This window comes from Gymnoscopelus microlampas (assembly GCF_963454915.1).
Source record: "Gymnoscopelus microlampas genome assembly, chromosome: 10".
In the NCBI taxonomy this organism is placed as follows: domain Eukaryota; kingdom Metazoa; phylum Chordata; class Actinopteri; order Myctophiformes; family Myctophidae; genus Gymnoscopelus; species Gymnoscopelus microlampas.
In genome coordinates this window covers 35,654,336-35,681,678 of record NC_139947.1, presented here as the reverse complement: position 1 = coordinate 35,681,678, position 27,343 = coordinate 35,654,336, and the positions used below count along the sequence as shown (strand labels likewise).

Genomic DNA, 27,343 nt, shown 5'->3' with positions numbered 1-27,343 from the left:
TGTGTGTGTGTGTGTGTGTGTGTGTGTGTGTGTGTGTGTGTGTGTGTGTGTGTGGAGGAGGGGTCCGGCGTCGGTGCAGTTGTGCTGTCTGTCTCAGGTAAGCCTGAGGACAGTGTGGAGGTGGTGTGTGTGGAGGGGCGAGAGTAGAGCGGGAGAGAGAAGGAGAGAGAATTGGGGGGGGTTGGGGGGAGGGGGAGTCAGAAAAGGGAGGGGGAGCCTAAAGTGTGACAGCCAATCACAGGAAGGAGTCTACAGAGCCCAGATCTTCTCCACAGCAGCCAGGAAGAAATGTAGTGGTCTCCAGCAAACAGCTGTCGAGCAGTTTCTCCTCAGCTGAAACATCTCACAAGGCATCTTCAGGGGAAAGCTCTTCACTGCACTACATAGTCAGTAACTCTCTCTTTTTCTCTCTCTCTGTGTGTAAAGCACTCCCCCTTTCCCTAACCTCTATTTCTCTCCCTCACTCTTTCAATCTCTCTCTCTCTCTCCCTCTCTCTCTCTCTCTCTCTCTCTCTCTGCTCCTTGTATTTGGGGTTGGGTATAACCTAAAGGCACCTTACATGCCTCCGCTCTGATTGGTTGGCGAGCTCAACCAATGGCAGCGGCCACAGACACTTGTCATCGCGTGGAGTGGAAGTCATGAAGACAGAGGTGGAAACGGAGCAGGACTCTAGAATGCCTGGGTCTCCTCCGGCGCACTCCGCCTCTGACCCCCCCCCCCCCCCCCCCCAACCCCCTTTTATCCTCACCGTGTTCCCCTTTCAGCCTCCCTTTCTGGTGGAAAGGACACAGTGTTTGTCTCCTGTTGTTTATCCCTCTCCTGCCGCCCACGCGTCTTTCGCGTTCTTTGACTCCATGTGTACATGGACTTGATAGGATTAATTAACCCTTCTTACCTTGTTCCCTCACATGTCAGCGTGCCAGGGCTACGGCTACACAGTTTGACCACCTTCTCCTCTCCTCAACTGTCTTCAAAGCAGGATAGAATAAAGACCAGGGGATGGGGTTGAAGGGGGGGTGGGCAAAAGAAAAAACAGAGGAGATGGAATAGAAAGCGACAGAGTGGAGGAACCAGGAGAAGGAGGGGCCAGAGATTAAACTAAATTCAAACTGACAGAGGGATGAAGAGACATGGAGTGACAAGCAGAGACGACCGAGAGGATAGAAGGCAAAGAGAGAGAGAGAGAGAGAGAGAGAGAGAGAGAGAGAGAGAGAGAGAGAGAGAGAGAGAGAGAGAGAGAGAGAGAGAAGAGAGGAGGGGGTGGGGTGGGTTTGAATTAAACTGCAGACTGCAGTCGCTAATCGAAGAGGAGCGTCACAGTCTGCCTCTTTTGGTCCAATCCCTCGCAACTGAAAAACCTACTCAAACATTGTCTCTGACTCCTGTCATGCCGTCTGTACTTCTGTCTGTTCTCCCTCTCTCTGCTCCCTCCCCCCCCCCCCTCTCAACTTCCCTGTGAATCACAGTGTAGCTGGAGAGACTCTTTTGAAAGGCACAGAGCGCTGATACTACTGAGGAGCTCGCCGCTTAAAGAGAAGGCTTAACAGAGCTGTCAAAAAATTAATCCCCCCAGGCGAGCATGCTTGCAAACACACAGAGATATAAACACCTCCTCCAGCCCTCTCTTTCGCTTTCCTTTTCTGCATCTATCTCCCTGCCTCCCCCCCACTCTCTCTCTCTCTCCCTCTCTCTCTCTCCCCTTCTCCCTCTCACGCTGTGGTGGCTGTGAGTCACTGGGTGTTGGAGTGAATACTAAAGAGGCTGGCTGACACCTCCAATACCTCACTGCACAGCAGATCCACTGCACACATTCAAGCCCATTGTGTGTAAACACTCACAGATTAGGGGGCACACACACACACGTACACGCCTCAGACTCATACCGCAAGAACCTTGCGGTAAAACCTACACTCCAAACAGCTGCTATGGCATCGTGTAGCATATGTGGGTGATGTAGCAGTGCTGCTCAGCTAAGTTATGTAAATCCTTTGCACTTGTCCCAATACTGCCACCAAGCTCTGCTGTAGCGACAGCAATAAAAACAAGCAGTATATCACGTTTACTGAATAACAGTGGAATGCATTTACTAAATGAAGGTATGGAGTGAATGTTTTTTAAACACTGACAAAAGGAAATGGAATTTGAGCCCTGTGGACCCCCGCCCCATTTCTCACACTCACACACTCTTATTACACACACACACACACACACACACACACACAAAATTCCAAAGCAGGTTGGACTATGTACTGAGAGTTTGCAGGTATGGGGCACTGGCTGCAGACTGAAACGATAGTTGTTGTCTATCCAGTAAGCCATTGGTGTGCAATGAATGTCCTCTCTGAATGTGCATGTGTGTGTGTGTCTGTGTGTGTGAGAGTGTGTGTCAGTAAAGGATCCCAGGATAGTGTTTCCTCATTAGTTGTGTTGGTATCAATAATTCAGGGCCGGTCCTTGTTGGCGTTCAATGGTCCGAGTACTAATGTGCTGTCGGGGCCAGTGGGGGCCCCGGGCCCTGCACCACTTTAATGGATGTCATGATGAGAGGGTGAAATAGGAGCATGGAGATCCTCTGTCGTGCATAGGTAGAGGAGAGGGGAGGGAGGGAGGGAGGAAAGGAGGGAGGGAGAGAGAGACAGGGGTGAGGAACCAAAGGTGTGTGGGTGAAGGGCCATCAGTGAAAAGGACCAGAGGGCATTATTGGACAGATGTGTCAAAGGAAGGGGTGACGGGGGAGGGGTGAGGCTTTCAGCTTCCTCCGTTTGTCATCGATTATAGATCAGTCAGTCTGAAGAGGCTGCATTGACCCCAGTGACACCTCTGGACAGGAGCTGGGCACTGGGAAGTGGTGAAAAAAGTGCTCAAATGTTTTACTTAAGTAAAAGTATCAATATAGACAAACTCTGTTACAAGTAAAAGTTTGGTATTCAAAGTTTACTTTTAGTAAAAGTACAAAAGTAGTGGCATCAAAATGTACAAAGTGTGTAAAGTAAAAAGTACTCATTATGCAGAATGTCCCATTCGACAACCATTTTTACAAGCTCGGCTATTTTCAAATGGCCAAAATGTATATAGGGCTGAAGTGGTTAATGTATGTTAATAAACAAAAACTAGTAACTAAAGTTTTCAAATAATTGTAGTGGAGTACAAGTATAGAGATGCAGTAGAGTAGAAGTGAAAGTACAGAAAATTGTACTTAAGTTAGTTAGTACTTAGTTACTTCACACCACTGGCAGGCATAGAGGATACTGCAAAACATGCAGCGTTACAGCTGCAATCCATAACTTTTATGTCCTATACCAGGACTTGAAGCCAGGTCTCCCGCACTCTTCCAAGACAAAATCCCTGCTTGGCCAGGGAGATGTTGTGCTTATGAGCTTCGGGCAGTACTACTTGTCAACCAGTAGGTGTCCTTTCAGACACCATGGGGTCTAAAGTTCTCAATGGAAGAGTATAGGGGCACCTGCTCAAAACACTACACATGTTCTAGTGGGCTAGCCTGTTCTATACCACGGAGCATATTCTGCGCTAGTCCAGCCAGTTTATACCTCAGGGGTATAAAACAGGCTTTAACCCCGGGTATCATTTGTCCGGGGGTATATTTTGGGTTGTTACACCTGATTGCAGCTTTTTTACACTTTCAATTAACACTCCAGATTTTGTTGTGCAGCCTCAGTGACATGGGTTTTTGTGAAATTTATGCAGCTGTTCATGTCCTGTACAGTTTGGTCCTCTCAGGTTCTCTGCTCCCCGGTAGTCTGTTTCCACGAGCAAAACAAGGCTTGTATTAAAAGAAACACACAGCCCCTCTCTTCAAACGCCTCTCAGACGCTCTCTGGGGGGCTTTGAGAGAGGGGGAAAAGAGCATCTTTCGTTTCTGAAGTGATAAAAGAGACAACTTTGTAGTGTCACAAATAATTACTTCAAGCCAAATACCGATTCATTTCGTTAAGGTCTCTGAAACACTCCGCCCACCTCCACCTCAAACCCAGCTGTTTTTTATCTCTAATTTCCCTGCAGCCCAGGAATACCTTCAAAGGTAATTGACTGCTGTACATGTACCACCATGTCTGACATCATTAGACATACCTTTAGATGTACTTTAAGAATTCTCATGACCTTTGTTCTCAACCGGTTTCACACTGGGATTTGAATTTTGTATTCCCCACAACTCAACCATTATTTTAACCCATTATGTTAACCACTTAAGCCCTATTTTATACTTTGTCATGCAACGGCGTTGCATGAAAATAGCTAAATACAGTGGAAAGTGGTTAAATAACACAGTGGTAGGGCTGCAACTATAGATTGTTTTCTTACAGATTACTTTATCGATTACTTTTTCCAATTAATCAGATAATCGGAAATAAAAGCGATCTACAAGCTCACAACACTTCGCATTGCACTGTGTTGTGAGTCGGTTGGTAGATCTACAATTTATTATTACTAGACCATACCCGGTCGACGCATCCGTGGGGGGATATGCGCACATGATCTGGCAACCCGGGAGGCAACATTCTTTCACACATAAACGCTAATAAGAAGCTGAGATTTGATGAAATTGAAAAACGGGCTTCACAGTTAAGTTCAGATGGTAATGGTGAATGGCTGTGTGCAAAATCAGAGCAATTGCTCCAGCCACTGAGGAGAACGCCACTGAGGAGAACCGGCTTCACCACTACAGGCAGTCACCACTACAGACAGTCACCACTACATACAGAGGTTACTAGAATTATAGTAGGATTGTATAAAAATATATTAATTTTACAATTACATTATAAATTGTTTTAGAGTGTCCCACCCCTGTTGTCCGTGACCCTGCGTCATAACAGAACTGTTTCAGAACTGTTCTGGATTTGACTAATAAGCCACATAATAATGGTCTGAATGTATATGACACATATCATGTTGAGAAACTAGAATGAGTAATGAGTGAACAACATTTACCAGGGTTCCAAAGAGCAGGAAACCTGTGCATAAGCTTATGAAGTTATTATGCATCTGTGATGACAAAACTTTAGTTTCTGCAAAAATTGTGCATTGATGTACAGTACATTGTTCCAGAGGGCAGATGCTGCAACCTCTGCATAAATATTATGCACATGTGTGTTACAGGTCATTAATCTGATGCATGTGGCCTCACAGTGAGTCATGTGGTGTTGGGTGCTTCTAGTAATCACCCGCAATCTTTGTCATCAGCCGAGGGGTGCACAGCACATAAGAGACGATCATAAACAGGCTTCCATGCGCGTGCGCACACACACACACACAGGGTGATATCGAGAGAATAGAGGAGAGAGAGAGAGAGAGAGAGAAAGTGAGAGAGAGAGAGTGAGAGAGAGGGAAATGAAAGAGTCAGAGGTGTGTGATCTCAGACACCCTGGTGTCATCTCTGTTACTGTAAGTACAGTAGTCACCTACACACACAGGATGTTTACCAGAACTCAGTGTGTCCCACAGATAAATCCTCAGTGTTAATTTAACTTTGACAGTGTAATAATTGGCCCAAATGTTCAATTTGTTTCAATTCTACCCCCTCTCAGAGTTAAATGAACTCGGATTTTGCTGTGTACATCTTAAGGAGAGGATAGACAGACAGAAGACCTCTTGTTACACAGAGGAGAACCTCAGTGAACCTGCAATCATCTATCTGTCCAGTCAGATACATTCATCAAGTGAAGACGTGATCACTCTATGTACTGTACATGCTGAAGACCGTTGCTGTCGGGCAGAAACCTTGTATCTCCTTATTTCAACGTTTTACGTGTTTGCATAAATGAATGCCCTAGTTTGTCATCCAAGAGTATCGCGTCAAAGTAGCTAAAATAGCTGAGTTTGTAGATCTGCTATTTTCGCTACTTTGTAAAATGTTGTAAGTGAAATGGAAAGTGGTTAAATTGTTATGTGGGTTTTACAAACATTTAACCAATGAAAAGTATTACAAATAATAACTACATTGGGTTCACTGGAACAGTAGTGGTTCCCAAACTTTTTAGCTCAAGACCCAAAAGAGAAATCAAATAGGCTAATAATATTAATAATGAATTACAAAATTTAGGAAACAAAGAAATAAAGGGATATTCACTGCCAACAAATCGGTCCCGACCCACTGTTTGGGAAACAATGCATTGGAACACAGGTACATTTTTCCCATTTCGTGAAAAGTAACAGTTTTAGACATAGAAGGTTTCCACCTGACAGCGAGACTTTCTTTTCATTATGTGACACCATGGAGCCTGGCCTATGCTGCCCCCTATTGGTGTAGCCCTACCAATGCAGTGTGAACTTCCCCTTGTAGGTTACATGAGGAATCTGCCACAGTAGTTGGGCTTTAGGAATCCTGGTTCTAGACAGCAGATTGGAAAGGTTCCAGGTCCCAGACTGAAAGAGGATTCCATGCAAACTGAGATACCAGTACTGTACGCACCCAGGCATGTCCAACATACGGTGGTAAATATATGGAAACTGAAAGGACAGCAGCCACAGCTGGTATAACATTGATGGTCTGTCTGTCACATTATCACGTACTGTACATATATACTGTGGTCTAAAATACCTGACTCAAGTGGAAAACGATCAGCACAACGGAATTTTAAATGTTGTTGAAGTAAGACTTATGAGTTGTTTTTACTGGTTGAATGGGATATAAAGCTTAGTATATGGTCCAGCTATAAGCTAAAATGTAATGTTATTCCGATCAGTTCTTTTTGGCAAGTGACACTGTCGTACAACGGAATATAAAATCGGCGTAAGGAAGAGAGGGGAGACTGAGGTGTAATATGTTTCAGGAATGATTGCCGAGTATGAAGGACTGTGCAAACCTGTACACTATAAAATGCTCAGTTTGAATCTAAAGGGACCCATAAGTGTCCCTTTGGTTCCATTTGTTTACTTTTCTGAGTTAAATTAACACTAAGGATTTTACTGGGTACAGCAATATATAGCCTGCAGTGCACATCAAACACTTCATTACCCATAATGCCATGACCTCTCCTCCACATTCTTGCCCGGAAGGGAAGTGCAGAAATTTGTCAGTCTGGAACTCAATTCCTTGTGCTAGAGAGCTCAATTGCAGTGTCAAAACCTTTGGTTCCCCTGCGTTTTCACCCGTTCATAAAATCTCACCACATTTCTGGAGATGAAGCCCGGGGCACTCTGTGACTTTTCAGACACGTTAGTTAGTTCACCTCGTCTCCCTCTGGAGACGGCAGGCATGCTGTAATGAAAAGGTTTTTTGTCGATGCCTTTTAAAGTCTGCGAAGCGGCCCATATATCATGCCTCGGCTTTCTCTTGGCACTGCAGTGGTGAATTTAGAGACTGCTCAGAATAGGTCAAAGGTGAAGGAGGCAAGTAAGCCGCAGGACATCGACATGCTTGCGCCTCCTTCCCTTACAATGCAGCAGTTCACTAGTTGCTAGTACTGTTGCCACACAATAAATCAGCCTATTTTACTATGAAATACTGAAACTAAACAAGACAGGGTCTAATAGCAGTGTGGTTGCCATGTGGATCTCTGACTTCACGTGGCCAGCCTATAACATCAGTCCAGTATGAGGGATGTATGACTACAAAGTTATTAAGTTGCTTGATTCAACATTATTTGATCAGAAGCGCCCCCTCCCCCTCCTATAAACCTAATCAACTTTTAAAAAGTAGTCTTAACTGGCAGCGTGCATAAGAACTTTGCCACTTATGGGTCAAGCCGTTTGCGAGGTTATGGCTCCGGACAAAACACACAAACACACACACAAAGACCCTCTTATAGACGGCTCATCTACAGAGCCACACCATACGTAGTACACACTAATAAATAGAAGCTGCAAACATCTGCGCTGTCCATACCAAGACAATGATTCCTCTCCATCATGGTAATATTAACACATGCAGAAATACCACATACTACTGTACTTCTGCAAAACGATTTAATTAAGAGCTGGCATAACGCGTTACAGTGGGAGCGGAACTGAGTATGAAGAGAAGGACCTCTGCATTCCCCTTGAGGCAGGCTGAGCCTCCCAGTCTGAAAGATAAGCATATCAGTTTGCAACAGTGAGCGATGATCATCACACTATATTTAGACTATTGATCAGGTGTGGATGTATAGAGGAGATGTGCCAACTGCACGCAGCAGCCTGTTTTAGTATGTGTACAGTATGTGTCTGCGTACTGCACAGCAGGATAACCCACTTCAAACTGACCGTTAAGAGGATATGTGACACCAGGGCTGGGCAATATATTGATATATGAAAGATGTTATAGGAGACCAGATATCGTCTTGGATCGCATTGTATGATTTTAATCACTTAACAACATATTTTATACTGTCATAAATTGTCAAAAATTGTCAAAAATGATCAGAAATCTACAAGCTTATTCTTTGAGACACTCATACGGGTATTTCAGGGCGTGGACAAATCCGCCATTACTTTGTAGGGTCAAACAACACAGCTATCATATCACCATTGTTAATGCAAGACAAGTGTTACATTTAGCATTGTTTTCTGTCCTAGACTCCTAGCACAAAACTAAAAATTAAGACGGGACCCCCAAATATTCATTTTTCCGAGAATAGGCACACCAGATTGAAAGCGGTAGTCATTTGCTACAAAAAATAAGGGCAAATAGGGCAAAAATAAATAAATACAATTGTGTGGGGAAAAAATAGGGGCACTTATTAATCAACTGTTTTGGGATAGTTTGTAATAAATTGAATTAAAGTACATCTGGTCTAAAAACAGATGGAAATCACCAACATCATTCTCAAATGTAATCAATACAGCCGCTCACATACCAGCAGCCACCCATAGCATGTGCAAAACATGAACTAATTCAAGATTTGAATGAAGGAACTAAATTGAGATACTCGACCAGGAGTCTCCATTAGGTTAACATAAATCTTCCCGGACTTAACTTATGGCCACTCTTGAGGATTAGTCCAGACAGTCAGCAGGCAGTCTTTATGGACATTCTTTAAGCCAATCTTTGCTTATGGCATGCTTGGCTGGAGCCCGTAAATGTAGTCGGATGACATTTAAAAACCATAGATCAAGATAACCACGAAATATCGAAGAAAGTAGCACCTGTTTGCCTTTTTCTTTGCACCGGATTGCACCTACAACAACATGCCGAATGATTTATACGTAACGTGTGACATCACAGTAGCTGAAAGAATACTGTTATATATATTTTAACTATTTTTGGAGGAGAAGAAAAAAGATAGGCGTATTATCGTCACAATATCGATATTGATGTATTTGCTGAAAAATATGGTGATATTTGTCTATATCTTATGGTGATATTTGTCTATATCACCCAGCCCCACAACACCCAGTTCAAACTGACCACTAAGGACATAATATGACACAGCCCATTACTTAATGTAATGTTTTGGTTGTTTGAAAATGAGGTGGCAATTAAGTTCAGCTCTGTAAACACAAATGTTAAGGTCCATGCCATCTGGTGTTGTGTCCACACAGTGTGTGTGTGTGTGTGTGTGTGTGTGTGTGTGTGTGTGTGTGTGTGTGTGTGTGTGTGTGTGTGTGTGTGTGTGTGTGTGTGTGTGTGTGTGTGTGTGTGTGTGTGTGTGTGTGTGTGTGTGTGTACACACAGGTGGGTGTGTCTTTCCTATGAATCCTCACTGCCTATGGAGATGGAGAATGTTGATGTTGACTGTCACACTCTCACACAGCCCTGCAATATTCACACCAGCGCCGGAGGACAGAATGTCTTTTTTTCCCCAACCTCACTCAAGATCACATAATCGTCACTGTTGGGCAGAAACCCTACTATCTCCACCATATGTTAACTTTTTATGCTATTTTTCAATTCCCTACTTTGTGGTATACTCTGTACCTGTAACTCTGTGCTGCCTATGGGCGATTGAAATTCCCCCGCGGGATCAATAAAGGTATCCATCTATCTATCTACAAAAGTGTAAGTGCTATTTTTGAAACTTTTTGAAAGTGAAAGTCGCTATGGGTGTTATAAATACTGAGCCAATGAAAGGTATCAAACAAGAGCTTGAGACTAAATAATAACTATATTGGATCCATTGGAATAGAGGTTATTTTTTTCCTTTCCTAAAAAGTCGCATTTTTGGACATTGTCTCTGTCGGGTGGAAACATCACATGTCCAAAACAGTTACCTTTCAGAATTCAAATTCAAAAATAGCAAAAGTTGCAGATGGACAAGGATCTGCAAATGTTGATGCTTTTGTGTGACGCTGTAGTATGATCAAGTAGGGCATTATTTTACAAAAAAACACAGAGATGAAAAATATGGAGATGGAGAAGAGGTTTCTGCCTGACAGCAACGACCAACAACATACAAGGTTTCTGCCCCGACAATGATGATATCAAACTCGTTGTCATGCAGTTCACACCAGAACAAAGCGCTGGCCAAAATCATTTATGAAATACTCTGCGGCGCTAGACTAAATACTAACACATTCCTAGTTGCTATCATGCAATGTTGTGTGTGTGTATTTCAAGACACTGCAATTTCATCTAATTACATTCACCCTAGACCTTTTTCTGCAGCCCAGACATTCTGTAGCCTGGAGTGAGGTGGCACAGGGAGAGAAATAGTCAAGGGTTAGGTCGAGGGTCATCCATGACTTCACTGACACATTTTGTCACAGTCACATGTTTAACAGACTTGCGATGCATTCTTTTCTCACAGTCGCTGTCTTATCTTTTCTCAGAGTCCACGGACGAACACACACTCAGTCTAAATAAACAAATCACACAAACACACACACAACAAACAAACTTAACACTTAAACCTTCACCCTTGAAACTCATACACTAACATACACCCACACATGCATGCGTGCGTACGCACGCTCGCGCACGCACGCACGCACGCACGCACACACGCACACACACACACACACACACACACACACAAACTTATAGTTCAAATCTGTGGTGTTCAAGGTAGCGTAGATGACATGTGGAGCTGTCAGTATGGTTGTCAGCTCTCCTTCCAAGAATCATGTACTGTATACCGTATATATATACAGTATATATCATGAACAGTATACATACGGTATGTATCATGTAGCCTACTGTATGTATCATGTAAACAGTGCATAAACTGATCTCTACATTTTGTATGGAAAAGGCAACTGTAGTGATTTTCAGTTTCTTATTTCAATTTAACCTGTCAAAGCTCAGAACAGTTCTTTCTTAAACTTAAAACCAAATCTTACACAGGTTTCCCCTCCGTTGAATAAAGTTTGAATGAAATGTTTATCACCTACCAGAATTCAACAAACTCAGTCTTATCTTTTTCTACTCACTTATCAAGACATTTGATTCAGTGTTCTTCCAATTATGACTTATATGAGCAAAACAACTCAACAACTCAACAACCACAACAACTACAACAAAGGCTTCACTACACAGCAAAATCTTCCGTCTTAATTTACCCATTTCTAACCACAAATGTAACCAATTGGTACCACATTTGTACACTCTTTCTTATTGTGTAGTATTGACAGTATAGTGAAGATATATAGCTGCCCACACTGACTGTAGTGTACTATGTCAAGCTGAGGCAGACAGATAGGCCTATATGTAGTTGATGGAAATAGACTTCTTTTCTTACCTGAGCCCCACATTGACAGGGTGTCTGGTCTTCCTGGACTCCTCCTGCTCAGCGAAACCAAGCCCAGGCTCAATTCCTCCGGAGCAACCGCTATTTCCTGTGTGAAATCCTTCCCAGCGTGGATCTATTTAGGGCTCTCTGTGTGGAAGTACCCTGGTAGAAAGAGAGAGAACCCTAACTACTTAATTCTGAGAGATTCCAATTGGAGGAAAGTTTGCAAACATGATCTCCTGGCTGTTACATCCTCTTTCATCTCACCCCTCCCTCCTGCTCTGTTTCTCTCCCTCTGTCTTGCTCTCTCTGTCTCTGTCTCTGTCTGTCTCTCTCTCTCTCTGTCTCCTTCAGCCTCTGTGAGAAAACAGAGCAAGAGCAGGAGATTCTAGCAGTTAATCGCAAGGAGACCTTAATAACTGAGGACAACTGTGTCAAAAAGGAGGGAGGGAGGGAGAGAGAGAGGAAGAGAGAACAGTGATAGAAGGCAGGAGTGTGGGGCGGGGTGTGCATGGAGAAAGCAGAGTCAAGTGTCAATGAAGGCACGAAGAGGAAAAGTGACGCATGGTACACAGAGGGAAGAGAAGTGTCAACCTATTGAAAGAAGAAGATGGTGTGGGACAAGATCAGATCTATTATTACACTGGGATCAAAACAATAGTTAAACCATCTCTCATAAAGATCCAAGTATTAGATTTTTAGACTATTATCTTAGCAAAACCAGCTACATTTTGCCACTGCATGAAGCTGCACAGTAAAATCCTCAGTGTTAACTTAACTACTGGGACAGTAAAAACATGCGCACTTAAATTAACAGTGGTGATCTTACAGTGTAGGCAAAGCACACCCACAAGCTGTGTGGCCTACAGTGTGTTACAGGACACCTGGGGCAAAGCAGTGAAATTGTTTAATGGGTGGAACGGCTCCGGATGATAGCGGTCTCACGCGCGTGCAAAAACTCAGACGTAGATGTTATGCTACGGTGTCACGGCGGTCCTGGCTGCCGCAGAAATGCACAGGCATGAGCACACGTGCAATCACGTGTAGATGACCAATCCTCCAAGCCAACCCTGAGCTCGATAAACACTCACACCATGCTGCATCTGTTCCGTGGGGAATGCATACCACCCGCGTGTGATACATATATCAGCATCACACATTATCAGCCGTAATAGTCAAGCACACTAGGCGATATCCAATGGACAGTCTACTTGACGAGAAGGTTAGAGAGAGGAGAGGGGGCAAGGACGATAGTTTACAGCTGTAAGCACATTTCAGCAGCCAGGGGCCAAGGGGGGTAGGGTTACAGGGACTCACTGATGACTACAACTGTCCCATGCTTCTGTCAGTAATAAGCAGGACAGTGAAGCTCATACCACAAACTGTTAAAGTTGACAGTTACAGTAGTTCCCTGGCATAACATCCACACGACACTGTTAAGGTTTACAGTGTGGATTTTCACTAGTTGTACCAATACTAATATGAATTAAGCAGCACTTGTGCTAAAGTTCATTTCTCTATTTGACATACAGTACTTGTCAAATATATGTCATATACTTGTCTTATTTGAGTCTGCAGTGATTGTGCCATCTAATTTCATTTTGGAAACGCTGATCACAGTAGCTATGAGCAGTGGTGTAAAGTAACTAAGTACAGTACACTACATTTATTCAAGTACTGTAGGCTACTTATGTACAATTCTGAGGAACTTTTGCTTTACTTGTGTGTGTCAGTTTTTCAATGCATTAACCACTTAACCCCTGTTTTTTTGTGTGTGTGTGGGGGGGGGGCGTTGTTTGTTTTATCCCACGATTTTGTAACCCATTTTTTTCACCCAGTGCCAATTGCCTACGTAACCCTGGGCGCTACTCTCCCTCTGCCAGCCTGGGGAGAGCCCAGAACTGAGCTCATGCCTCCTTCAATGCATGAGGAGCTAGCCAGCCGCTTCTTATCACCTGACAGGGGGAAGTTTCCCCGGTTGAACGTAGCGCGTGGAAGGAACACGTTATTCCAACCAGTTCCTTTTCCTTTTTCTAAAACAGTTTTTTAATATTTGAGTACTTTTTACTTTGGTACAGTAAGTATATTTGGATGCCAATACTTTTTCACTTTTACTCTAGTAATTTATTTTATAAAGGTCTTTTACATGTAAGAGAATTTTTATATCGTGGTATTGTCACTTTTACTTAAGTAAAAACAAATCTGAGTAGCCTACTTACCAGTAGTAGTGGTGGTGGTGGTGGTGGTGGTGGTGGTGGTGGTGGTGCCTTCATCATCACACCTGTAACAAATGGAATCATGTGGCAGCCACTATTAATGTGTTCTTACTTTTTTCTCAATTCCATTCATACTAATTATGAAAATGTGAAAAAATGCCATGAATCACTGAGAGCCAAAAACGCCCCAAGTATAAATATACTTATTATACTAATAATTGTTTTATATAACGCTCATTTATTTTGATAAAACAACGCAGCTTTAGTTATATTGATTTAGCATCACCCACTGCCTGTGTTGGTTGCTAATTAACTCAAATCGATGAAAAGCATAGACTAGATCAGGGGTCTTCAATAGGGGGTCCAGGACCCCTCGGGGGTCCTCAGAGTAACTACAGGGGGTCCGCCAAGTCGGCTATTTTCAGCTATTTTCTGAGAGTTGGTGTAGAGTTGGTGTAGACTCTACACCAACTCTCCAAAAATAGCTGATATAGAGGGAACAAGAGGTACAGAGCCAACGGTTAAGTAGACTAAATATTTAGGGTTTAAAAGTTTAATTGTCTGAAAATACACATTAACATGAATCCAACAAAAGATAATGTGTGTCAAACAAGTCTATGAAGCTATCTATGAAAAAGCTGCTTCATCTCTCTCTCTCTAAGGGGGTCCTTGTCCTGAAAAACGTTGAAGACCCCTGGACTAGATAGAATACAGGTCAACATACTTACATTTCAATGAGTTACCAGCAGAGGGAGCCATATTTCTTTCATTTGCTTCAATGTCAAGTACAGTAGTAGAGAGTAGCTGCAGCATTGAAATGGGATGCAGCAAGTCTGAGGAAGAAACTAGGCCACGTTGTGTTAAAATTGACACTTAATATATGAATAAAAGCTGCATAATAATAGCAACAACAACAACAACAACAACAACAACAACAACAACAACAACAACAACAATAATAATAATAATAATAAAAGGTTTACACAACTTAAGTTTGACCAGAAGGTCAGGCTTGAAAAGTCATAGCCTATAACAAATATTATGTTTATTATATATACTTGTCAGCTGCAGCTTTCTTGTCAGAAAACAACCTGTGATATGTTTCCGTCATTCAGAAATGTGTTTATTCGTAAGCTGGTCTAGCCTTGGATCAAGACTATCATGGATGTATTTAATCGATTTTTACATTTGCATATCTAATTTATGATAGTCTTGGGCTGCACCCCCCAAGGTGCCCTGGACTTTCACCAGTAAAGTCCGTATTTTCCCGAATATGTACAAATGCAAAACATAAGGTGCTTACCCGGTCGCCCCAAATGTTAACTCAGAATTCGGAGTTTCTGTGCACTGTATAAGTCCATATTTTTCAATAGATATGTGTTTTAATACCGTCTGTGCCTGAACCTTATTTTTAACTATGGCCTGAACGCCATTATTTTCCCCTCTTCGTTCACTTCCTGTTTACATCAAATGTAATACCGGCTTTCACCAGATGCGCCCCGTCACTACCGCCCATTGATACAGGGAACTGCCGACAGAATCCAACACAGACGGGATTAGAAAAATACGGGCTAATAATCAAAAAGTAAGAACTTAAGTTTTCAAATAATTGTAGTTAAAGTATAATATTTGCCTCTGAGATGTTAGTGGAGTAGTAGAAGTAAAAGTACTGAAAATTGAAAATACTCCAGTAAAGTAAAAAAAAGAAAAAACTCTTATAAGCACAGTACTTGAGTAAATGTACTTAGTTACTTTACACCACTGGCTCTCACACACACCACACACACACACACACACCACATGACCTGCACCCTACCTGCTTTCGTAAAGTAGGACCACCTTGGGTAGCATCGAATCAATGCAGCATGGCAGATTGTGACTATGTTTATGATGTATTAAAAAGCAGGTATTCTCTTTACCATCAGATGTATAGCTTTTCTCTGCGTGAAGAAAGCTTTGCAGATTGGCCCTTCCGAGACGACTGTGGTTGTACACCTGAGAAGGTGAGTCCAGTGACATTCTAAAAACCTGTAATATCACATGCGGGCGTATATAACTCGTTGCTTCAGACTTGACGTGGATTTAGTTCTCGTATTAAAGTCAAAATGCTTAGGTGCTTAAAGTACAACACCACCACAATGCAACGGTCACGTTTTTTTGTCTTTTCTTCTTAGGAATGCCTTTGAAAATGGCGACTCAACTAAACTTAATGCTGCTCCGAGTTGTGATGTTCAAGAAATGCCATGTGCCTCTCCGCCATCTAGTGGCGTAGGATCACGCAATACAAACATTATACGAGTGTTTTCAAAACAACATTCAGGCCAAGGACCTCCTAGCTGAGAGAGAGATGAAGCAGGGACCCCCTCTATATTGTATAAAAATTGTGTTTCAGATTTTTGTTGGCTTGGTCTGCTCTTTTTTCCCTCTACACCAAACACCTCTTTGCCAAAAAATAGCCGATCTACAAGCTCACAATGCCTTGCGTGAGCTTGTAGATCTGCTATTTTTTGGCTAAAGTTCTTCTCAGAAATGGGATGCTAGGGTTCAAGTGGTTAAAGTAAAAAAGAAAATCCTATCACACAAAGGTTTGGCAGACCCCTTTAACTCTGAGGACCCCCTGTTGAAGACCCCCTGTTCTACATTAAACTGTGACTAATTATGCCCCATTGTCAAAGTTCTACAACTGTTGACGGAAACAACTTAGGCATACTACTTCAAGGAAAGCATAGCAGACCCGAAAGAGTATAGCCTAGCTTCAAAATGGTAAATATCAGTGGTGCTAAAAGTAAGTAAAAGTATCAATACTGCAATGTAGAATTACTCTGTTACAAGTAAAAGTCTGGAATTTAAAAATGACTAGAGTAAAAACAAATTGGCATCAAAATATACTTAAAAGTACCAAAAGTAAAAGTACCCATTATGCAGAACATCCCATTTCAATTGTATATAAATGTACAAATATCTTTTGAAAATAGCAGATCTACAAGCTCACAAAGCGTTGGGCTATTTTCAAATAGCCAAAGTTTAAATAGGGCTGAAGTGGTTAATGTATGTTTTGTAATAATAATCCAAATCTACAAAGTATAAGTTCTAATAATCGTGTTGGAGTAAAAAGTACAATATTTGCCTATATTTGAGATGTAATGGAGTAAAAGTATAAAGAATTGGAAATACTCCAGTTAAGTAAAAGTATAAAAAATTGTACTGAAGTAAATAGTACTTAGTTACTTTTCACCATTAGTTCTTGGGTTTTCTCCGAAGATTGTGCGTCAAATGTTTTCTTTAAAAATCAATTATAGAATTTTCAGTTTAATTCAAAGAGCTTGATTATACAGCAATTCAAATAGCCTACTAAAAAAATCTTCCAAGGCTGTGTGACAGGCTGTGTAGTGATTTACAGCTAAGCAGGTGACAGATTTAGTTTCTTATGCACAGTCCCTCTCAACCCAACCCACCCTAGTCTTGCCATGATGGATGAGGTGACAACAGCCATCTGGATTTGCCACACATGTCATGTTGCCTGCACTTAACCCCTGTGAGGGAGCCAAGTTGAAAGCAAGAGTCGAAATCAACACTAGTATTTGCACATCCAGAATGTTATATAGGCTATCACTAATAGGAGATTGTGTGTGTAGGAAGCAACCAGCACAGTTAAATTCCTTGAACTGAATGCAAGTTCAAGGAAGCTGTGTGTGATTTCCTTAATTGAGACAGAAGCTTGGTGCAGATGGCAGACATGGCTTTGCCTGTCAATATCATTTTTGGCACCTTTTGAAGACATGAATACTTGTATAATGGTTTCATTTGTTTGACAGTGGTAGATTTAAACACAACATACAGTAATATTCAAAATACCACAACAAAGACAGCATAACAGAGCATCTGTAGCTGATATTCCAGTACACAAATGGCAGTGGGAAAGTGTGTTGTACAGAATCAGTAAGGCAATAATAGAGAATTGACTGATTCTGGGAATTCTTTAGCAATCTCATGCTGGAGTCATCAATGTGTCTGTGACTTGTCCATGTCCATGGAAAATATATATGTATATATAAAAAAAGAAACATTTTATTTTTGAAAGTGACCGAGCAGAAGGCCTGGTCACCCATGGTACGTAGCTTGGTCTTGGGGGGGGGGGGGGGGGGGGTTGACGAGGTTAGTGTTTGTAGAGCGGAGGCTCATGGTGTAGCTTTCTTTAAAAGTGGGATTTAAATTACCCCTCAATCCTTTGCTTGGTCTAAGCCATATCTCTGACAGAGGACTCTATGGTCTTCCACGTATCTCTTTGGGGCTCTGGTCTTAGTCTTTGTTGCCATTGTGGATTCTCTTCCTATTTGCAGATGGCTGAGGCGGGGTTTGTCTACTGTCCTGGTGCAAATGACCCTGATGTAGCCTGCTGCTTTTTCTGTCTGCTGGAGCTGGAGGGGTGGGAGCCGCATGACAACCCTTGGTAAGGATTCCCTCACAGTTCCTGTCATCAGCCACACAACAACATTTTTGAGTTTCAAGATTTACAGTCTCCATAAGCAAGGACAGTTTTGTCTCAGGGAATAGTCTTAAGGCCCCCACACACCGGCCAGGCGTCAGTGTTGATAAATGTGGATGAGTGTCTGTGGCCGAATATCTGTGTTGTAGGTTATTTGCGTAGTGTGTAGCCGATATAATATAGTTCTGTGTGTAGCAGCAGCAGCCGCCGATGGTAGCGAGGGGTCACTCACCATCGCTCAACAAACCAGTTGTAGAGCTCTCTGGTTCACTGTTCAGCCCAAGCGACTGTAGTTGTCAACACGTGGAACTGCTGTTATACAACTGCACAGCTTGTAGGTGCACATCTGCAACTGACATCGGCAGCACTTGGATGCAGTGAATGAAGCCATCTCACTGTCTCATTACAGAGGGAGATGACAAGGTGAACAGCCTCGATAAAGTTGAGTCATCTGTCTTTCTGGAAATGTTTTCCACTGCCGTGTCTCAGCTACGGGTTCGAGACAAGACGTTACAAATGAAACCGAGCTCTGTAGAATACAAAAGTGATGGTTTCTCCCTTAACGTCTCACTTTTTTTGACATATAAATATTGCATCCCCACCATGACTCCCACCCCAGCACAGGTTTCTATTGTGCAATGCTGCTCACCCAGGCGCTCAACAGCACAATCAGCCGACAGTCAGTACGATGTGTAGAGAGCATGCATGCAGCAATGGTTTTCCTCACCTTTTCACCAGCTGATCTTCCAAGTTCCAACATATAGTCGGATGTAAAGTTTGGTGTGTTAGCCAGTTTAGTCTCTATAGCCAAAACTAAGTGTGAGATTTGTCACGTCCTGTAATGTGTACAGTAGGCCTACAGGTCTACAGAGTGATGTAGGACACGTAACAATATCAGAAACCTAATGATTTGAGAATGAAGATGCACTGCATAATTTCTTGATGCGAGCGCTACATTATAAATCTCATTTGGATGTTGTCGTAGCTGCTGCTGTACATTGTTCTAATACAGGGGTCTTCAACAGGGGGTCCGGGACCCCTAGGGGGTCCTCAGAGTTACTACAGGGGGTCTGCCAAATCTTTGTGTGAGAGGATTTCTTTTTTTTACCTTAACCACTTGAACCCTAGCATCCCATTTCTGATGAGAACTTTAGCCAAAAAATAGCAGATCTACAAGCTCACAACGCTTGTAGATCGGCTATTTTTTGGCAAAGAGGTGTTTGGTGTAGAGGGAAAAAAGAGCAGACCAAGTCCACAAAAATCTGAAACACAATTTTTATACAATATAGAGGGGGTCCCTGCTTCATCTCTCTCTCAGCTATGGGGTCCTTGGACTGAAAACGTTGAAGACCCCTGTTCTAATAGCTTTTTGCCTTCATGATTTTTCTGTACTACTGTTTAAATGTTTGTTGTCATACGTTTTTTCCCTCTTACTTTTCTGGAGCATAGGCATGAACACAGTAAACGTAACCCAAAATGTAGCTTCCTACGCAAAAAGAAAGATTTTCAAGATATGAAGGTGGTTGAGTTCTTGGCCTTGGAGAAGGAAAGGCTAAAGAATTTCAAGGTGGGTCTCTACATTGTGTTATCTGTGCATATTGTGTGTAACAAAATGATTTGTAATAATTGTGACAACGTGTTTATGTTGTGGCTGTTCCACATTGTGTCTCTTGTCTTCCAGAGAAAAGTCACCCATATGAACATGGCGCGCTTGCGGGATGAAAGGGACAAAACCTTTGAAAAAATTGAGAAACTATTCAAAGAGGGTCAAAAGACAAATCTAAGATATTGATTTGAAGTCATATCACCCAGCCCTACTAGAGTCTATATTTCTGTGAGTATAGGGCTTTTTTTTTTTTTTTTACTGAAACACAGGCTTTTCTGAAAGTGCCAACATCTCTACCACATCTTTTCAAACCTTGACCCCAGGCAGATGGCCTGTAGCCCCTCCCTCTCAATACCAACTGTTGCCTCGCTACTTGCTTGTTACTGTTCTGAATCAGAATAGACTTCATTGTCACATTATACAGGTTTATAGTGTAGGTGTGAAGAAGTGGGTGAGATTATTTTCATTTGTAGTTTATAGGAACAGGGCAGAGAGAGGAAGGAGACTACTAAGGGATTATACAAAATGAAATAAAAAAACATTTCCATGTGTTTATACCTAGGACCACTTAAAATGTGTTTTAATTCATTGTTTATAAGTGCTATTGTCTGGATTTCTTGTCTCATATTGTGAGATGCTGTTTTTCTGTATCCAAATAAAGAAAATACAAAGGAAAAAGAAAAATCTAAGATATCTACATTTATGCACACTAGAGGTTCGGGCCACTACACAGCCCTCACACCTACATAGCACTGCCGATGTGACCGAAATGCCCATATGTGGAGATCTCTGTATCTGTCAGTCCTTCTCCCTGATGTCATCACTATAGGCCCATATTTGGGCATGCCCCCTTTTGTGCCTATAGATGGAGCTGACTGATTTGCATGTGATGACACATTGAGGTTAGACATCACACTCATAGAATCAGAATCATCTTGTCAAATCACAGATTTACAGGTGTAAAACAGTAGGTGAAATTTGTTTGAGTGCCTTCTCTTTCTGATTGTTTCCAGAAAGAGAAGGAATAGAGAGGGGGAGGGAAGGGAGAAAAAAAAAGGAATCATCAAAGAAAGAGACAACAAGGTATCTACATATTTACACATGGCACGAGGTTTAGAAATAAGGTGCATGAGCAAAGCAGCTGGTGACATGAGCGTGACGACGTGGTTGTCCGACCCGCCCGCCGGCTGATCCTCCCTTAAGCTAATTTCACTATAGGATGGGAACGTATGAAAAGTAGACGGTACGTACATGAGGTTGGACATGAGGTGCAAAACGTAGCAGGTATGTACATGAGATTAGACATAAGGTGCAGGTAAAAAAAAGAAAGTGGGTGCAGTACATGAGGTACAGCACTAAGTGTAGAATGGTACAGATGTGAGGCACAGGCCTTAGTGCAAAATAGTCTTACGTCCTACTGGTGACATAGTCCACATGAGATAAAAAATATAAAAAAGTAGGCATCAGCAGGTTCACACATAGGGAGGTAGTCCGCATATGGTAATATCCACAGGTGAAATGTATTTTTATGATTTTAAAAGCACCTAAAAGTGGTTGTATCAACCTGGATACATTGTTTGCTACCTGGAACAGTCCATTAAAGGGGTTGTAATTGATACATTTTGATAAAATAAGTGTTAAGTAGCTCAATATTCCCTTAGTAATTGTTATAGTGTTTGTTCAGTAACAAGTAACACAGGCGTCTCCCATCTCTCCAGCTCCTTAGTAAACAGAACACACATTTTCAGTTTCCGGATACCAATTTCATCCAACCAGGAGAGAGAACTCAAACAGAATACATGATGAAGTTAAAATGGAAGTGATGAAACAGAATTGGAAATGTAAACACTATGAAATTGAAGCTGATAGATGGGTTCTTGCTCCTGATGACAGGTGACCCACCTGAAAATGTATTGTTTTCTAAAGAGATTTAAAGACCGCTGCTATTGAACAAACTACATCACTGATTACTATCATATTGAGCTTTAACCAATTAACAGCTAACCAAAAACTATCACTCACGGCACCTTTAAAAATGAAAACCCCACAATACACTTGATGGCGCCACAAAATATACACTGGATTTAATAAAACATTGGAGCAAAACTACCTAAAAAACCCAAAAGGGCTCTTCAATTTGCTTTGTGGCGAGTGGATAAAAGAGAATTAAGCAGTTGATCTGGGCTCAGTGGCCAGAGTGTTTCATTAGACATTAATCCAGAACAGTGGAAGGTCAGACATGGGATAGCATCTCTAATCCTGCCCTCCATCACACCACCCCTCCCTTCAGACACAAGGGAGGGAGAGATGCATTTCCACAAAGTGAGACTATAGCATCACTTTCCTCTATTGGCCTGCACCATAGAACAGGCCATGGAGATCTCAGAGGCTTTGAGTGAGCTTACAGTATATGGATGAGAACTTTGTGGGAAATACCCTTTGATCATTAACATGTATTAATTAATAATAATGAATGTTATTTGCAAACCACATTGCATGGATGAATAAAGGAAATATATATCGCTTATGAAACTTCCCAGGCATTTGTCAAAGTAACTTCTTCACAATTGATTGGCGCGTGATGTGGAAGTGCATAGATCATAAGGAGCATGTTTACAGTAATTGCTAATGTAACCCTAATCAGGGCTTAAATCTGCACCCCTATGTCAATCCACTTACTGTGTGTGTGTGTGTGTGTGTGTGTGTGTGTGTGTGTGTGTGTGTGTGTGTGTGTGTGTGTGTGTGTGTGTGTGTGTGTGTGTGTGTGTGTGTGTGTGTGTGTGTGTGTGTGTGTGTGTGTGTGTGTGTGCTCTAGATAGAAAATGAACAAAGATGCTGTGGTGTGACTTCTGTCCTTCTGTCCAGCTGCTCACATATGTGATAGATGGGCTTATCTGTGGGAATGGAGCTCAACTGTTAATTTAATTGAAAAGTAATTGAAGTAAGCGGATGGGGGTATCTTCAGGGGGCATTAATATACCCCCCCCCCCCACTCCACAATGCTATTTTAGACCAGTTTTAATGAGCGTAAACGCATCAGAAATATATTACTATTGTGATTCTATTAAGCAAATGACGATCAGTGATTAACTTTATTCCTATAATCCGATTATGTGGTGATCTCTGGTTAATTTAACGCGCCTTTAGAATGTGTACTGTCGGCCATTGCGTCCGTTTCCTGAATGATGAGTTCCTGCTAAACAAACTGTCCGTTGCTCTGCATGTAAACAGTGAGCGAATGTAACAGATGGACAAGTGGACAGATGTTGCCAACAGAAAGTTTACAACCTGAGGTCTCCATTAGGCCCCATCTGTTACTCTCACGCCCAGGCCCTCCCTCTTTCCTCCTCTAGTGCATCTTCTCCGTCCCTTCATCAGTATCCATCGCTAGTGCCACGCTCCCCTGATGCACCCGCGACCACCCCAAATGAATGACATCAGCATTCACTGTCTCGCTTGGTCGGGTTCAGCCTTTTCAAAATGACAAGCAAAATGAACAGCATGTTATGACGTTTGAAACACTAGTGCCCAGTGTTTATTCTATTTTATTTTACTTTTCAGAACTGTAACCTTACATTTTTGTATGTACTGGAGAACATAGCCACAGACCATTGGACTGTCATTATGGCCTGTGTTAATCACTGCTTAGTGCTTCTCACACAGTGATCTTGACCCTCTAGAATCAGGCAGAAGTGGAGACTCGGGGCTCACACCCACAGTCCGCTGCATAATAACTGGAAAGAAAAGTAAAATCCCTTTTGTGTTCTTCGTATCCCTCCTCCATCTCTCCTTGTACTCCCATGTCTCAGATGGCAGCAGTGCATTCTGCTGGGCTGCAGCACTCTGTCAGACACCACGGGCCTCCTACCTTTTGGCTGTGTGTTTTCTTTTTTTTTGTGCCCTCTTCGAAAGGGACCTCCATCTGTCCCTCTGCTTGGCCCATTGTGGTGCCTCAAAGCCGGGCAACTTGCACAATGTAGTGGGCGTGCAGAGGGGGGGCCAGGGTAAACACGACAGCATCCAGATCCCATTAGAAGCTCTTTAACTCTGACACCCTCGTACTCTCTGAGAACTCTGGGTGGGGAAGGTCCACCCCTTTATCCCCATGCACACAATGTCACCTTGTATACCCAGTACCCACTCCCATAGGTATTGAGTCCACTGATCTACACTTCTGCGTCCCCACGCTTACAGTACACCACGTCTTTTCCTTTCTCTCCTTTGTGGCATGGTAGAGCAGTGATTCTTTGGTTTTTTGAGCTATGGACCACTAGCATATTTTGAACAAATCTCCAGGACCACCCCACCTCCCCACAACCACACACACGCACGCACACTTCTATTTTCAGTGTGCGACACCGCATTCAGCAAAGTACTGTATATCAAGCCCTTAAAGCAGCACTGTAACTTTTTTTTATTAATAAAATGTAATTTTGTCCAATCTGTATGGTAGAGTATGTTAATACAATATAACTTATACAATTGGGATGGTTGTATTTTGTCTCCCTGCTCTTCTCTTGAGACATTTAGATCGCGTCAAAGGTCATGTCTCACCTAGACACAGGATCTGACACGAATTTTGACCTGATGGTCAATATTCAGATAGCTGATGTTTTTGCTCAATGGTAAAAATGTCAGCACTTGCACAGAAAACCGTGTTCAAATCCTGGGTTGAAGAGGAAAGTTATAGTGCAGCTTTAACTGTAAGTGATTCAAGAAATATTTGTCTTTTCTTTTTACCTTTTTCCCCACACTACGCCTATTATATAAATTTAAAAGATCTTACATTTGATAGACTTATTAAATAACATTAAAACATATTTCTGATACATTTAACGATGGTACAATATATTTATTGAAATATTTTAAAAACAATTTCCATGGACCACCTGTAATTATGCCCATGCACCACTGAAAGAGTAGCTTAACACCACGTCTTCTTTCCTTTCTCTCCTTTTTTGGCATGGTAGAGCAAGCAGCTATTTAATCTCACTCTCTATTGGGATTATTATTAGTGCTTACCTCCATGCCTTTCTCATGAGCAGGTGGATTTGTCATGTTTTGATGTATCCCAAGAGATGTGCTGCAATGGAATAAAAGATTAAAACCGTCTGGGCCTATGAACTCTGCGCTTCTTTTCTTTTCTTTTCTTTTTAGATTGCTGGGCGTGGCAAGTCTGGCTCACACAATGTCATGGTTGTGTTGTGAACCCTCCAAAGGCGGATCATAGGAACTTAAAATAATGTAAAACTTCTATTTTGGCACCGAGCTGTCAATTATTTATTTCCCTCGATCACTTCAACAAATCACCATCCCAACAAATCACATCAGCACAAGTCTTGCTATCTGTCATTGTTTTCCTCTCTTTCACCCCCAAAATGTCTCCCTCCATCCATCTCCCCCTTTCTTTCTTCCACCAGCTGCTCCTCTGAGTTCGGCCCGTCTCAGTTTCAGGGCGCTCCACCTCTCGACCTTGGCACTCTTTTTTTCTGTATTCCCCACCAGAACTCTCTGTGTGTGTGTGTGTGTGTGTGTGTGTGTGTGTGTGTGTGTGTGTGTGTGTGTGTGTGTGTGTGTGTGTGTGTGTGTGTGTGTGTGTGTGTGTGTGTGTGTGTGTGTGTGTGTGTGTGTTTTTGCATGCACAGTGTGGTCCAAGAGGAGGGGGAATCACAGTGTTCGCCCCCAGCTTAAAGGCAAAGGGATTACCGGCGCACAGACACTGATTAAAGCCTTCCAGCCTCCTATGGCCCCATTAATACAATCTTAATCACAATGCTTTATCCCTCCATCTAGGCCCTATGGATCAGGACCTTTTCATTTTAGTGCGAGCCGTTCTTGTTTGGCCAGTGGATTAAGTGTGCTGCCCACAGAGAAACTAAAATATAAGCGAGAGAGCAGTTCAGGCTGCACTTTTTCCAATCGCAGTTTCTGTCCCCATCCTCATCTAGAGTCTCCGTTGTTTGTCACGTAGTTTGTGTGATCACGGTAAAAGTAAAGTGAACCTCAGCAGCATACAAAGGCTATATAAAGTGGAAAAAGAGGTGATGCAAAAGTCTCAAAAGGGTCATATAATTTGATTAAATATTAGCCGCACACATCATGCCGGTGGTGGCAAAAATAACGTAGCAGAAATGGATATGACAACAGTTGGGGGAGATCAAGACGCCAGCACCATTTTCAGCCCTGTCATTTTCCAGCATATGCTCTGATGTCTGTGAATCGGTAGATGACAAGACCTCACCCCAGGGGACGGAGCCACAGGTCGCAGGCTGCCGCCTTTAGTGATTGCCCTTCCTGGCCGACATGGCATTACAGAGCATGTGTTGTCTTCCCAGAGAGACCCCCATCACAACCCATGCAGAGATAGTTGAAGTGCTAAATGTTTGATTGCCACCATGTTCCTCTGCTTGTTGTGCTTATTGACTTATTGGGAGCCTGTTCTGGGGCTCATCCTCTGATTCATGGACAACATTTGAGTCTTGTTTTTCTCCTTTCTAGCTTTTATTATTTGTATTATATATTTTGCTGTTTCACAAAATTGAATTAGGTATAGAAAGCAAAATAATGAATTAGGTTATCAGAAGAAAGCTAAAATATTGTGTTGTATGCTTTTATTAATGACAGCCGTTCTCTCTACAACACCTGCATGCACATTAATATACTGTATACAATGACCAACTAGTACCCCTTATCTCCTTATTTCTGGCCTGCACCCCTTTGTAATAGTTTATTCAAAGTTAATTCTAGTGGATTACATCCGTATCTTTTGGCTCGGTGAAAAATCCACACCACTTTGCTGGATCAAAACCGCAACGAATGTCACAGAGTGAACGTATGCCAGCAGCTACCGCTGCCAGTACTTTCTCACAGGCCAAACGTCTGCCTGCCTGCCTGTGTGTACAGCTATGTGTCATTCCTCTGCCCTCTGCCCGGGCTGACACAGAGGAGCAGCGAGGCCAAGGACCTCGTTCACCTCTGCTGCCCTGCTCCCTAAGCACCCACCCACCACCACCATCTCTCTCTCTCTCCCTCCCTCCCGCTCTCTCTCTCTCTGCCTCCCTCTCTCTCTCTCTATCTCCCTCTCCCTCTCAAATTTGGCCCAGCTGTCCGTCAGCCCTCCCACAGTTCCCCCAGCTGTCTGTCCTCCCCACACGAGAAGCCCTGCAACAATACAGGTCACAGGTCAAGAGAAAGAACAGGCTGCGCTTACAATGGACCAGTGGCGCCCGCTAAAACAATCGTTCCCTTTTTCTCCGTAGCCTTTCTCTGCTGCATGCTGCCAGGACTGGAAAAGACAACCCTTAGGAGAGGTGGATGAAGAGAGAGAGACGGGGGGGTGGGGGGTGGGGTGGTTTGATGCCTCCAAGGCGCCTTCCCCTTCTTTCAATTGCCTAAAGGGCCACATTGATAAACACACTCTCTCACTCTCAC

General features: G+C 42.7%; 1 protein-coding gene across 1 annotated transcript in view; it reads right to left on the bottom strand.

Annotated features, from left to right (window-relative positions):
- znf385a (zinc finger protein 385A) overlaps positions 1 to 11,709 on the bottom strand; it is a 91,613-nt gene extending 79,904 nt beyond the window's left edge. Inside the window, exon 1 of the mRNA XM_084068059.1 lies at positions 11,614 to 11,709. Within this exon, the coding sequence (XP_083924185.1) occupies positions 11,614 to 11,626 (13 nt within the window). The 5' untranslated portion in view covers positions 11,627 to 11,709. The remainder of the gene's footprint in view (positions 1 to 11,613) is intronic.
- Positions 11,710 to 27,343: the final 15,634 nt, after the last annotated feature.